Source organism: Halichoeres trimaculatus, unplaced genomic scaffold (genome assembly GCF_033239565.1).
Source record: "Halichoeres trimaculatus isolate MK-OKI-2021-1 unplaced genomic scaffold, fHalTri1.1 fHalTri1_scaffold_17, whole genome shotgun sequence".
NCBI lineage: Eukaryota > Metazoa > Chordata > Actinopteri > Labriformes > Labridae > Halichoeres > Halichoeres trimaculatus.
The window spans coordinates 14,970,155-14,985,240 of NW_027437195.1; the positions used below are offsets into that span (position 1 = coordinate 14,970,155).

At 38.5% G+C, this 15,086-nt stretch overlaps 2 protein-coding genes across 3 annotated transcripts in view; one reads left to right on the forward strand and one right to left on the reverse strand.

Moving 5' to 3' along the window:
* Positions 1-22: 22 nt before the first annotated feature.
* On the reverse strand, positions 23-5,302 carry zdhhc22 (zDHHC palmitoyltransferase 22). The gene is made up of 3 exons (XM_074692597.1): positions 5,167-5,302; positions 2,983-3,540; positions 23-1,192 (listed from the first exon to the last, which is right to left on the reverse strand). Exons 2-3 carry the CDS (start codon positions 3,536-3,538, stop codon positions 915-917), a joined length of 834 nt encoding a protein of 277 aa, XP_074548698.1. The 5' UTR covers positions 3,539-3,540; positions 5,167-5,302; the 3' UTR covers positions 23-914.
* A 941-nt stretch (positions 5,303-6,243) lies between these two features.
* Positions 6,244-15,086, forward strand: part of tmem63c (transmembrane protein 63C) — a 40,430-nt gene continuing 31,587 nt past the window's right edge. Inside the window, exon 1 of one of the 2 annotated variants that reach the window (XM_074691750.1) lies at positions 6,244-6,395. The gene's annotated coding sequence lies outside the window, so the exon portion shown is untranslated. Of the gene's footprint in view, positions 6,396-6,438; positions 6,457-15,086 lie in introns of those variants that run through there. The other variant, XM_074691752.1, reaches the window with a different exon arrangement.

The window sequence follows — 15,086 nt, forward strand, 5'->3', positions numbered from 1 at the left end:
ATGGTTTTATTGTTATCACAGGAATAGACAAAATAGCTCTAAAAAGTTTCTGCACTGAAATCCTAAACATCTTTTACATGATATTAAGTATTTCAGTATTACAGTGAAAGTCCTTACTGTTATTATAAAGACGCCCTCTCATTAGTAATGCAGTAAATACCTCCATATTTGGGGTTTCCTTTAACTGTATAAGACATGAGTGTATGGCACATTGTGAATAATACCCTGGATAATAATATGGTAATCACAATCACATTTTTCCACCCACTCTTATAAAGGAGCACATTACTGTATCTGCACCACTGTCTGAGTCACATTCATCTGAGTAGAAAACATCAGGCTCAACATGTAACAGCTTATTGTTGTCAAGCCTGGCAGTTTATGCTTTAGATCCTGTAGTTTCCTTGTCTGCTAGCCCTTAACAATGCAGTCAGTTATTGTTGCAGAAACTACTAGAAGTTTCCTGAATGTCACATCAGAGCATCCTACAAAAAGAGCAACACAACAACACACTGGAGTGGTAATCTCAGAGCAACTGCATGGTACAATATTGAAATTTAAAGCAGTAGATGCATGCACGTATGTCAAAAGGCTTTGTTATATTTTTTGATTCAAGCGAGGAGCAGAGCATGGAATACCTGCTGGATGTAAACGACCAGCTTATGTCCTAAACAGCCATGTCATAAGTTATTTACTGAGAGGATACACTTAATCGTACACTATTTCAAAGTTTCAGACTAATATATGGCTCCTGTCCTTAAAGGAATGTTTGCTAACTGTGAACTATTTCATGGTCATCCTTAAAGGTCATAAAATATGTGTTCAGTTTTTAAAACCAGTTACCACATGAATCCAAAGAGAGCACTTTTTACAACTCAGGCTCCTTGGGTGACACAATAACACTTTGTTAGCACTTAGTCTTGTTTCTGTACGTCCATATCTTCAGCGCATGTTTCCACCGTCTGCAGAGGCAGCACTAGGCCAAGGATCCAGCGGGTACCAAAAACATCCTTGAGGTTGGATCTCCAGGGGCTGCGGTTCTCCACCAGCTGCCCCCTCTGCATCTGACACCAGGTCTGTCCACGGGCCACCAGCAGCACCTGCTGGCAGCAGAAACCTGCACAAACCAGGCCAATGCCGAGCCACACGTAAAGCATCAGCACCAGGAACAGCTGCAGGCCTGAGATTGTTCCTGTGGAGAAAACACAAGGTCAGTGTTTCGCTTAAAGGGGAATTCCCCTATTTGTCAACCCGAGTCCTTTTTTCCTTGTTTTATTCGTCAAGGTGTGTAAAGTAATGGTAGTGTAGGCAGTTTTTTAATCGATCCAGTCTTGTAGATGATTTGAATCAGCAGGTGGCACACTCATTATATTAGCTCCAATGTAATTTGCTATTCAGTGGTTAATGTTGGTAAGTATAAGGCCTGAAAACATCTTAGAAAGGATCCTCACAGTATTTTACTTAAATCAATCTCGCTAACCTTTGTTGTATGTCGGTAATATCTAAGAGGCTTGTGGTGAAAAATGAAAGGGTTAAAAACACAAGTCCAAGAGAGGGTTGTACTAATAAAGGAGCACAAAAGGGAGCCTGGCATTGTTTAGGTTAGTTCAGTGAGCAGAAGTTTGAAGTTTATAGGATCAAAATGGCCAGAAAGAAAAGATTTTATTCAGAGACCTGTCAGTCTATCGAGCAGTCAATCAAGCACCGTTGAGCTTAGAAATGAAGGCGATTCAGTACTCCAGAAAGTAGTGCAAACTTGCTCTAACAAGGACAGAAAGTGGAGTGGGAGGCCCAGATATGCACATATGCAAGAAGACAGATATCTGAAAGAGTGTAGTTTCAGAAAAGACGCATCACAGGTACTCAACTGGCAACTGCACTAAATAATACCTGTGACACACTAATTTAACAGAGGTTACTACTGTAAGGGAGAGGCGACTTGGGGATTCTGAACCTTATGTTAGAATTGCCAAGAAAAAGCCACATCTTAGACAAACTTATAAAAAAAGAAAGACTGAGAGGGGAAAACAGCCCAGACACTGGAAGACCAGAATAAGGTGTTGTGAACAGATTAGTCCAAGTTTGAGGTCAGTGGATCAAACAGAAGAATTATGATTGAAGATTTATGGAGGCTGCTTAATGTTCTGGGCGTGCTTTGGAGATAGTAAAATAGGAGATTTATATAGAGTGAAAGACTGCTAGAATGCCAGGTCCACCAGGCATTTAAAAAAAATCATTAGATTCATTTTTTCGAAATGTGACGATTTCAGCATGTCCAATTTATTTGCTATATATCTTACTCTAACTAATTTCATGCGTGTTTCCATGGAATACAAAGACATTTCCAAGATATACCAAACTTTTACACAGTAGTGTAGATGGATTGAATTCATCAGTCATTTCCAGTTATTGTCTGACATCTCATTCTATGCATGTTGTATATTGTGCAAATATGAGCACTTAAATGTTGTGTTGTAGTAGTAAAAATCAATGACAATTTACAAAGTAAAAAATGGTAATATTGAGACAAATAAGAGCAACATTACCATGATTAAGTCAGCATGTTTTATACTTTAGTTTAGGAAGGCTGGACTGACTTTATTAATTTCATCTCACCTTTTTATCACCCTTTTATTGCCCTCCACTTAGGATAAGAACCCTCATGACAAAACTGAAAAGCAAGGATTTTACCTATGTGAGTTTTTGTCTTTTTAAGGATAATTTCTGAACTTTTTTCAGACACCTAGAGTAACAATATGACCTACATTTAGCAAGAACAAGCACTACTATATGACTTGCCTGTTATTGCTAAGCATCAGCCATCACATCCATGTCCCAGCAAGCAGCCAAAACAAACCACTGAAGAAATTAAAAACTTTTTGGACTGACTACTTATTTTCACACCTAAAGATATTTTCAAAAAAAGCAGCTTATGTTAAAAATGGAGGTTTAAATTGTATTTTTTATAAACAGACAACTCACCCATGAAGAAGTATCCAGTGGAGAGGGGGAGCAGAGTGAGGAAGGTGAGCGGGTTCTCAAAGGAGATGGAGTACTCTACTGTGAGGAAGGCCACACCAAGAACCAGCGAGTAAAAACACGTACATGATGTGTAGATGCAGAACATGATGAAATAGCGCATATTTTTGTTTCCAATGCAGTTCCCAGTGAAAAAGCAGTGGTGATCCCTCTTCAGGATAACTTTCTTACACAGTTTGCAGAAGTGGCGACCGTTAAGGAGGTAGTGAGCGTCCACTTTGTCTGAACAGTGTGCTGAACACACTGGCACCACAGTCTCATTGGCACTTTCAGCAGGATATTTAATAGTCATTATGTAGTTCCCCAGAGCGTTGAACATCAAGAATAGAAAAAGAACAGTGTGAAGAGTTGTGGAGCTCTTCAGAGATGTGTCCGGGTTTGGGAAAATGGCCGGGACGAAGAAGCCGAAATGTAAAACAAAGGTGACTGCTGTGGCCATGAAGAAATAAGCGGGGGCTACAGCATTGAGAAGCCTAAGTTTTAACATCCGGGTGAACATATCTGTGAGGGAGAGGAGACACAGGAAACTGAGTTAACGCTGATGCGTATGGAAAATACACTCAGGGACATTTTAAACTCAGATGATATCTTTTCCCCAATGATTCAATATGTTTAATATTATTCTGTAGTTTCTGGCATGTTATTGTGAAATGAAACTGAACCTGGACAAATAAATTTCCAATGACATCTGCTTCGTTGCCAAAAAAAATCTTTACAATTAACAAACTTAGTTCCTCAATATCAACACAATCCAAAACATTAATGCCTAAGTGGGTAAACCAAAGACAAACTTCTTGAGCCTCTGTCATTTTGCTCTCAGATGCAAGAGCACCAATTTGGCTTGTGTTAGATAGATAAGGTTCTTAAAAAACAACTGCTCCATAACTTAACAAGCTTTAGGTTGCGCTTGCAAAAATGTGTTTGTCATGCATGCAGATGTGTGGATCAATAAAATCTGACATAACTTCTGACTAGGGTTGGACAATTAATTGGATTTTAATCATGATTTCAATTTTGCCATCTGACAATCATAAAAACAATATAATCGAAGAAAAACAATTAATATGCCACACAGTGCAGATGTATGCAAGTTCCTGTGCTTCATAGCTCTTCTGTGTTCCATGTGCAGCCACAGCGAGTGTGTGTGACTTATGTGTATCATAATACTGTATGTGCCACTTGCTGGTTCTTTATAGTTGTGTTAAAATCAGTGCTGAAGTTTTTGAATGAATGAATAATTGTGTATATTAATTGTGATTATAATATCACTTAAAATAATCGGGATTCTTATTTTTACTATAATCGCCCAGCCCTACTTCTGACTCAGAAAAGAGCACAAGTCTAGCCACACTTTTGTAAGGAAAAAAGGACACTATTCATAATCCAAAGATAAAAATCAAAAAGTAGAGAGGCTTTTGTGCATCAAAAGTAAAATTGGGTTTGTTTGTTTTTTCATCTTGAATGAGGTGGTTTCTTGAAGGAAATTAGTGTTCTAAAAGCATTTAAGAGTAAGCCTGGGGCCTGTGTACATCCCTAGAGTTAGATCGAATAACATCAATATGGGAGAGCTACAAAATATTTGTATCATTATATATCATAACTGATATTGTATTTTCTTATTTTGTTATAGCTCCAACCGATAACTTAAATATATTAATTGGGAGAAAAAAATATCAAATGATAACATGTTTAATGAAGGTAAACTAACACTCTGTCTGATTTAATGTAGAAACGTGTGATCCCATTAAAGAAAGAGACTGTCAGTCTGCTGCACACAGAAACTAATTCCTCTGCCAAGCAGGATCAGGGGACCTTGAGGGGCCACTGAGAATACCGAGAATATCTCACCCCCTTCTCTGTGATCTCCTAACCTACAGCACGGGCAGATGTGAAATGACAGACACGCCACAACGTGATGGAGAGAAGGCAGGAAACGACTGCTTTTACATGAGGGGGAAACCCTCTGAGGCTCTTCTGTAGGACAATAAATGCCCTGAATGACAGAGAGCTGTATAACCAAGGACTAACGCAGCTCACTATCTTCTGTAGTGTTTGCTACTGTGGCGTCAGTAATTTTAATATGGAAAATTTAGGACACATTGTAAAAGCATCGTCTCTTTGTCTTACCTGCGGATGTCAGAAAGATGAGGAGCTGTCCCTTCAGCACCACAGAGGCTCGGCTCAGGGCTCAGTACGTTCATTCAAACGCTCGCAGGGTGTTTCACAGACACATCCACGTCCCTGCTCATTGTTGGGGGTCTGCTGCTCCGTCTACCGCCGCCTGCTGGTCCGGATGCGTAATTTTGAAGCCTTTTAGTGTAGTTTCAAACGCTTCACCGATCTTTTGTTGTCTTTTGCAAACAACCTAATTCTTACATAACACCCAAAATATACATAAACATTTTCATAGTAATAAAGCATAAAATGCACATGAAAAGAACAGGTTTTACTATATTTTTTGATGCTCCTTTATTTTGACATTTACTGAATTGAGCTCTCATTTTCTTTAATTACAAAATGTAATTTGTAATATTTAAAATTGGTTATTTGAAATTGATGCTTTTATTTTTACAAGTAGGCTATTGTGGGGCAAATGACGAAAAGAGCTAAATCCCATTTTTCTGATAAAAATAAAAATAAAAAGTAAAAATGAAAATAAAATAAGAATAAAAAAGAGAGAGAATTATTTAGGGCTCCATCTGAATCCTTAAGGATTAACTTGTCGGTTAAAATCAGTTGTCCAATGAAGAAAATAAAGAAGGACGGAGGTTATTTCCTCTCTAAATTGAAGATGAAACAATGGAAGCGCATATGGCAACCTACTTTACGGCGCATTCATATAATTACACGAATGTAAGTTAACTGAAAGGGAAAATAACTGTTTATCGGGCTGTGAAGTTTGGAAATTGCAGGAAAGACCGTTGTCCAGTAGGTGGCAATACTACCTCGATTATTTTACTTCCAAGCCTTGGAGTGTTGTCATACTGGTGATGTAGATTATTCTACATTTTGCAGCTTCAGACTAAATCCACACTTTTTTAGTGTTATTTCAGCTTTAAAAAATAACGGATTACTTTTTGTACAAGATAACTCATGTAACCTAAAAAGCTAAACCCACGATTAACCGGTGCAATAATGACTTGATAGGGCCTATGTAGCCTACTAAAGAGGAAATACATGAATTTGGAGTTGTAGACCTCACATTATTTGACGCTCCCTAAACAGCCTTCAGGTGCTGAATTGTCAGACGGCCCCTAAGAGGGTGGGAGTTTCTCTTGTTTCTTGCTGTTGGAGAAAAAAAAAATCAGCAGCATCCTCATCAGCAGCAGACGCAAGCGACCAGGAAGCGCCCTAAGGTGAGCGTTGGGATTTTTTTTGTAAAAGCAAACCTTTCGATGATCTAAAAACAGAGTGGAGGTGAGGTTTTTTGTGCTATTTATGGGGCAGTTATTTCATCAAGTTACTGAGCTAGAGGAAGGTGGGTGTTCAGACTGTTGTGAGTGCTGCAGTGAGCGGAGGAACAAGGAGTCGCCAAAAACGGTGTGATTGTAAAAGGAAACGCCTTTATCTTTCACTTAAGAGGCAGAATTTAAATCTATAAAATAAGAAATGTCTTCGTTGTGGAGCTGCCTACCGTAAAGCAGAGTTGCTCAGAGATTGTTAGCACGAGGCTGTTTCTGGCAGCGTGTCACAACTACACCCAAAACAGAAGAGACACACTCCTTCTCACTTCAACACCTATTGTTCCTCATAGACAGGAATGATGCTAAAATCTGCTGTGTGCACTCTTGCTGCTAATTCAGAGTTCCCAGGAGAATATCACAGGTGGATACGGTATTTTTAGGCTTGATGTAATGCTGTAAACACGCTGTCTTCTCTGTTCAATCTGCTGCTGTTTGTCTGATAGGTCTATAGCCTACTGTCACAAGCTCCATGTGTGTAATGAGTTAGTGGTGTGACCTGTTGAATTCATGCTAATTCTGCTGCATATTCAGACGATTTTAACCATATCTACATCATCTGTAATCTCCAAACCTTTTGTATAAACGTGGCCAGCTGTATTTTGTATTAGCTCTCATTTTCTGCCATCTGCACCTTACTGATGAAGGCAAGTGGCCTTTGAAATGCCATATTCATAAAGAGGCTTTGGCATTTCATTTGCTCACATGAGAGTAACATTTGAATATGTCATGCTATGTGTCCTGAGCTTGACAAAGAGAATATCATGTGAAGGAAGGTCTAATCATTTATGGAGAGAATAATATTTGGGTGCTTCAGTGGATTTAAAGAAGACACATTCTCTTATAATATCTCATTGTGTGCTCTGAAGTCTAGACACACAGCTTAAAGCAGAATAAAGGACCATAATGATGGAGGAGCTGAATGAAGGAGCTTTATCATGTTTTATTCTCCCTTTCATGTTTTCTCCACACAGACAGTTGTAAGTCAACAAAGAGACAAAACATTTTAGTGAAGTCTTGATTTAATTATTTAGTTTCAGGTCTTTAAACTCACACATTAAAGTCAAGCAAATAATGTGGGTTTAAATTATTGATCATATTAGGTTTGTTTTGAAAACTGTTCAGCAATGAAAACTGTTGGTTTGTTGAATTTTTATTGGTATCATACCAAAGTTTGAGTTTTTTCTTGTGTTGTTTGTTCCTATAAATTGATTTCATTGAGGGTACCTGGTTGATTGATTGTAAGCCCTTACTTTGCGCTAATGTAACTAACTCCTGCGCAAATTTAGATTGATAGATTTTATTGATAATTGGGAGTGTAACAGTCTCAGGTGTACAAAGGCTTATCTTTTTGTAGCTTGATTTAAAGGAGCTGTGAGGAGTTTGAAAGTGCCTGATCGTAATCCACACTTTAAAATGAGATAATCAGCGCCGATATTGCTGGTAACAGGTTATTTTAAATTGCTACTTCTTAGCTTCTAGGACAGGTTGTCCAGGACTGGATTGATTTACAGCACATCTAGGTCGTTATGACAACACCACGCTGGCTGACAAAGTTTAGTAGAGGGAAGAGATAAAACACAGAGATCTGTGTTTTTCTCGGCTGAAAACAATTTCTGTGATCAATTTTGTAGTGATGGTGGACATTGGAACTGAACTGTCAGACAGAAAAAGGAAACAAAAGCTTTAGAAAGCTTAACTGTAGAGTGATACAGCACGAGCTAAAGGCTAACACAAGAACTAAACTGTTTGTGATAATGTTCATCCCAACCCACAGTCAGCAGTTATTCTGCAGTGGTCTGTTCAAACTTGAGAGTCTATCAATAAAATGAAGAGTGAGGTTACATTAGCTTTGATGGTAGATGACTGGCAGGACATAGCTAACCAGGATTTACTAACGTCACACATTACTGACATGTCTTAGCGCACTGGACTGCCAGCTGCACTAAATATAGACAGCTACTTACAAACTGCCAGTGTTTACTTGTTGTTGCATTAGCCCACAGAAATGTCAGAGTACTGGGCTGACAATGTTGCTACATTTAGCCGGCTACTACGTCTGCTTGATGTCACGTTTTGAACCTTATCCCTCCATAACTGTACTGATAAACCCCTTACCTCAGCATGTTGTATCCAGTAAAAATTTGTCTTGAACAAAGAAAATTTGTTTCGTTCCGATCTCCATTTAATTCCAACACAAACACACACCTCGCTAAAAGTAATTTACGACAGTGTGCGGAGACTCCGGGCCACAAGGTGGCAAGGGAGTACAGTTACAAAAGATCCTCCTCATAGCATCTTTAATAATTCAGGGTCTCTAATAAAAATGTGGCTCTCTAAATGATAGTGCACATTGTTTTATTTCTTTTTAGTCTTCAATAAAATTCATGTTTTTATGGGACTTTCTATTTCAACTTCAACCTGACACTGCAGAGATAGGAGTGCTTTCTCCCAAGAGGAGTGAGCAACAGACATTTTTTTAAGAATTACACAGACATGAATATTTCAGGAGACTACAAGCTGAGATTGAAATAAGAGCTTGCTGTAGTGCCATGTTCCTGCACAGTGTCGTCCAGCTGCTGAACATGAGGACTGTGGAGTGTGACATGTAAACATAAGCCTCTGCTTTACCTCTGTTTTAACTGGTGTGTTTGTTTCAGCACCTCAGGCACGTGGACAGCTCCAGAATGATCAAACAGTCAGCGGTGAAGTGTTAGCACAAAGACCCTTTGATGTTTGATTCGAGTGGTGCAAGGCATCAGAAATCACATAATCTGCTCTGCTTCATATTGACAGAGCCGAGCGTAAACACTGTGTTGATGTATTATGGTCATAATCCTGTGGCATATGCTTTGGAAGTATAAAAGTAGGTGGTAGAAGCATGACTTCATCTTGAGCTCAACTCAGTTTCCTAGCTTTAAAAGTTTGACATCTTTTTATAACAAAGGACAATTATTCTGATGGTCATGTGTTGTACAGAGCTCAGAACTCACAGAAAAGCAACACTGGGTTGGGTGGAGCTCCAACCTAGCAAGAAGCAAAGAGGTGGAGCTGAGGGAGGCCTTAAGCCTCCTGACTAACAGCTGTAATGTGGCTGTTTATGAACTCAGTTATCTGTGATGAATCAGACTAGGGCATTCTTTTGTACCAGGCCATAAACAGTTTTTTCTCTGCTGTAAAAATGGGAATTGTAACATGGGTGTTGATGGAACTTTCTGGGCTTTTCCTGCCAACCTCAAGTGGCCATTCAAAGAACTGCAGCTTTTAGCTATGGAACCCCAAAAGATTCATAATTAGATAGATAAAAACAGCATTTTGAAATAAATACCCTTTTTATATAAATAACAGACACATATATAAGATGTTTATTATTAAATTGTGAAATAAGGGAATGTTATTATGAAATATGTTTTATCATTCTTTAATAATTGAATTACTATAATAAATATTTCATGTTTATTATTTTAACAATGTCATACTTTTAAAACAACTTTTTAAATTTATTTCCCAAAATTTTATTTTTAAAAAGTCAATTTCTATTTCATAATGATTTTTTTCACAATGGCATTTTTATTTCATAATGTCGTTTTTCATCAGAATGACTTGGTCTGTCAATCAAAGCTAGAGAGTGGGACCTAAGCTCGATCCTAAGATGTTTGAGTGGGGTCTAGCTGCAGACCTCCACTCTCAGCTGATTGAGGAACAGCTCTGAAATGGACTTCTCTCCCGCAGCCATTCTGTCTCAAATGTGACATGCACTCCTGTTTGCAGCATTAGTGAAAAGTCTCCATGTTTGAAACGATACTGCAAGCCGCTGCAATGTTTGTGTAAAGGATCAGCCAGTCACTTAACTGGCTCTGCCTTATATGCTTTGATTGACAGACCAAGTCATACTGAAAACAACATGAAATAAAAAGGCCATTGTGGAGTGGGACATTATGAAATAAAAAAGGGCAGAAAACACTTTTTTCTTTTATGAAAGCTTGGAAATTAAATAAAAAGTGATTATTTTAAAAAGTATGAAACTGTTACAATAATCATTATGAAATATTTAATTGTAATAATTCAATACTATAGAATGATTAAAATTATTTCATATTAAAAGTGACATATTTCACAATTTAATGGCAATATTACATATTTTTCCATTATTTATAAAAATGGTATTTGTTTCAAAATCTCATTTTTATGTATTTAATTATGGATCTTTTGGGGTTCCATGTTTAGCACCTCCACATCTGCTTTGCCATTTTTTGGAGATTGCCTCTACAAAAAAAAAAAACCCACGAGGCCTATACTAATGCTCTTGTAGTGGAGGCCTATAGGTCTAATATGAATTCTGAGAACCATAAAAGAATACCAACAACAGTTAATGTAATATTAAACTGCATTTTGAACTCTTAGTATATTTTCTGGAAAGAACTCAAACAGAAATGTCTCTTTTTATACTTATTGTCACGGTTTCAGTCACATCCTTTAATGTTTTTATGCTCTACTTATACGTTTCGTCCAGCTCTAGTGAAATTAGTTACTCGACAGCATTGTTGTATTGCTCTTAATACAGTAAATGAAACTGTTAATTCTGCTCTCAACCCCAGATATAAACCGTAAGAGTTCACGGCGCAGATTACATATTCCACTCACATCCGTGTGGCACCACATCAGAATCCTTCCTGTATACTTCAGCTCTAGTAGGGATGAAGATGAGGGTGATGTAGGTGTCACTGAGCTGTGGTTGGCAGGTGTGTTTGCGGAGTAAGGCGTTCAGGATTGCATCATATGTGAGTTGTATTTTTGTGACTCATCTCCCCAGCTACATGTCACGCTAAGAGCTTCAGGATGTGAATAAATATATCTGAAAAGCCTTTAATTGAGCCCCCTGACAGACAATCGATCAAAAACAGAGGGGAACTAAACAGTCGCTGATGATATCATTGTTACCTATAAAACCTCCATTTGTATTCCAGCTGCCTTCTAACCGCAGCAGTTATGTACCAGAGGCTGGGCTTTGTTCTTTTTATGTCTCGGGTGGAGGGGAGGCTCCATGCTGTTTGAGATTCCTGCTGTGAACTTTCCTGCTATTCCTCAGGGGTCCGTCACAGTGATGCAGACGCAGGCAGCTTTGTCTCGTAAACAGATCCTCTCCAGCAAAGAACATGCGGCTTCAGGTTTACCAGACCACAAAAAAAGCAGCATTTGTTATGCACGGCCATTAATGGTCATCAGACTTTCTTATTCTCTCACATTCAATACTGCCTGCTTTATGTACACAAGGGCTAATAGTCTTGTCTGAAAAACCAGATGCACTATCATTATTAAATGTCCTCACTGGGAGTTTTGCATTTTTTCCCCATTAACTTAAAATGAAATATTTCTCCCTCTAAAGCTGAAACAATCACTCATATTTAGTCATTGTGGGTTTTTTTGTTGTTGTTGTTGTTGTTGTCCTTTTTGAAAGTAAATCAAACGTTACGTTTCAACATAACCAGATATTCTCATAAGTTAGCATGAGTGCTGCCAGCTTGTGATGATCTTTTCAAGGAACAAGGGGATATTTCAGTTACTTCAGTTTCAGGGATATTTTAAACTTCCTCCTGATTTTGGGGAAGAAACTTAATTAGTTGAAGTTTTGCTATACATGATTTATAATTTAACTTTTTATACCATTAATCCTTTGACAACAATGAAACTTATCTAAAGCGAACATATTATCCAAGGCACTGTAAAGATACTTTCTCTGTATTGGTTCCAGTCTTTAGTTGATGTCTCTTTATGACTTGCACTTTTAGGTGATATTTGCAACAATTTAGGTTTTGTCTTTGTTGGGGTTTTTAGTGCCTGTGTTTAAATCAGATTTTCTGCTTCACAGGCGAGTCATTATTTGGCACTCACCTAGAAGTGACAGGAGCAGGGCATCAGAGAAACTGTACAGCAAAAGCTTTGTGAAATAAAAGGGCTAAATGGTTTTGGAACAGGATTTGATGTTTATGCTGGTGTGTGCTGTCTGGGGACATAATAAGAAAAAATGCCATGCAAATGTATTTTGACATTTATTTGGACACTGGAGCTTGTATCAATCTGAGTTGTCCAAGTTTCATTGTTGTCTTGTGTAGTAATACATGACTTTATTATTCTGCATCCTGATGAAAGCTGTCCTAAACAAAAAAAGGTAGTTTGAAAAAGTAAATCTCTCTTCAATTGATTTGTTTCTACCATAAATGTGCACTTTGGCCAGAGCTATGTCTTTAAAATAGTGGGTGATGGTGCTCATGGGAAATGCGGTTTTCAGATACACACTACTGATTCTCCCAGTGGGGTCAATAGAGTGACTGAGAGTTTTTCACAGCGCTGAATGTTTGAAACACAGGAGTTTCATTAAAGATGTGAAATCATGTAAAAATATATATACAGCCTTTGGTGTTATGAAGTCTAGAAAGAGGAAAGCATTTGAGCTGTTTTAAGAATAAAATGAAAACAATGTGACTGTAGAGGCACTTAAATGTTCCAGAGGATATTTGTTGAGTTTCATATGATTTGCTTTTTCTGTGTGCCTCCTCAACCAAAGTCTATTCAGGGTGTGTCAGTTTAAGCTTTGCCACATACAAAGACTTTAGTCCTCATCAGCAGTAGTTGTCGGCTATTACCTCTTTTTTCATACCCTACTCTCCCAACATGTTCTGTCTTTCTTCAGCTGACTTTTAAAGAATACAAAAAAATGAGTTTAATAGAGCAGTTAAGAAAAGACTAAATTTGACTGATGTGTTTTTTTAATATCACAAAGGAGCAACAGTGATTTTAAAAATAAAGGCTCTTCATAAGCCAGCTCAGGTAGGTCCTACAGATCTATTTTGCTGAAGTGTATTCATTCGCTGTACCTTTTGTACAGGATCAGATATGGAGAAACAGTCCAGAAACAGCTGTATTTATGACAGACAAGATGTGTGTAGACAGTGGATATTTCTCCACAGGAAGCTGTGATGTTTGGCAGTGTTTGCACTTTATTTTTATAGATGTGGGGGTGAAGGTAATTTGGACGCTGAGGTTGTCTCACAGGTCTATGGTAAAGATCAGCTCCAGCAGCTTTTGTTTCAGTGTAACAAGCTGTGGGTGGAATCTTCCAGAAGCTCAGAGCTGCACAGAGAAAACCCAGATAAGTCAGGTGTGTCTGTCCGTGTCATTCTCCACACGTTACACTGAAGCCATCCCTGATGCCAGATGGGGTCTAATGAGGAAGGGTCCAGTCCACGCAGCAGAGTCACAGAAGACACACACAGCGCTCCCCTGGGTGCTCACTGAGCATGTGCAGCTAGACAAGAAGCAGGTGTTGGTTAGTTCAGCATGGCCTGCTTGTGCAGTCAGGGCTAGATTCATGTTGAGGCTTCATCAGCTTTCAGGACTAAATGAGCTGAGTGCTCCGAGCAGACACACCTCACTGAACTGTGTTTGAGCACCGTGTGATGGAAAGAGAAAGGGAGGTATGAAAAGAGGAAAGCACCCTCCTTTTTTTCACTGAGCAGGTGGTGAACAGATTGTGCTGAAACCCTCCCCTCTTTCCCCATCGTTGCCCATCACACCCCCAAACACCTCCTTCCAACCAGGAGCATCTCAGCAGGAGCCTGGAGCTCCTGTTGAGTGAAAATAAGATGCAGTCACAAATAGCTTCCCCTTTAAAATGTTACAAAAATACAACAGATGAATTATATTTCATGACAATACCATTTAACACTCCTTCACACACGCATGGCTTGTTTTTATGTCTAATTAATTTTGAATTAATCTTGTGCACAAAGGCAATTCCATGAAAAAAAACTTTCTTTTGCTCTGTTCTTATTTGCTAACCCATTGGTTAAAAGCAAGTGGCAACCTCCGGTCTAAGAATATGAGACAATGTGGAAGTGCTAAAATCTGCTGTTTCTCCAGTGTCCACTTGAGGCTGGCTCTGGAAGTACCGGAAGTCACATACACACCAAGCCAAAAAAGGCTGTATTTAAAGCAGAAATTAACCTATTTACAGCCTGGTTCAAAAACGTCTCCTGTCTGAATCCCTTGGTTTACAATCGGCTCACAATTCACAGGGGTGATTTTTTTTCTAACTCGGCCGTTCAGAGAATATTAAGATAGTGAAGCCCTTGCCACTTCCAATATGGCCGCGATAGCCGTTATGCTTCATTTATCGTTTCAGAAACAGACTGGTGACGTCGGGGAGACTACGTCCATGTTTTATACAGTCTATGGTTAAAAGACCTTAATTTCACATGCTAACTATGCACTGCTCTTTTAGTAGGAAGCAAATCTGCTCAACCATGTTCTAAATTGATACAAAATACCCTCCAAGGACACTCTCTTTAGACACATTATTGCTCAGGGTTGTAGAAAGAGTAAATGTAGCTGAACAGGAGCAAAGACAAACTGTGTCAGTCATGATTTTGTTTTGAAAGGCTCTGGGCTGTATATTAAAGTATTGCTTTGAAAACATCTAATTAAACATTTTTTTCTTTTGTTATATCTTGGTAATGAGAGAGCTGACCTGTGGTCTACAAAGAAAGGAAACTTGAAAAACACTGGTTCATTATTTTGAACCAAATG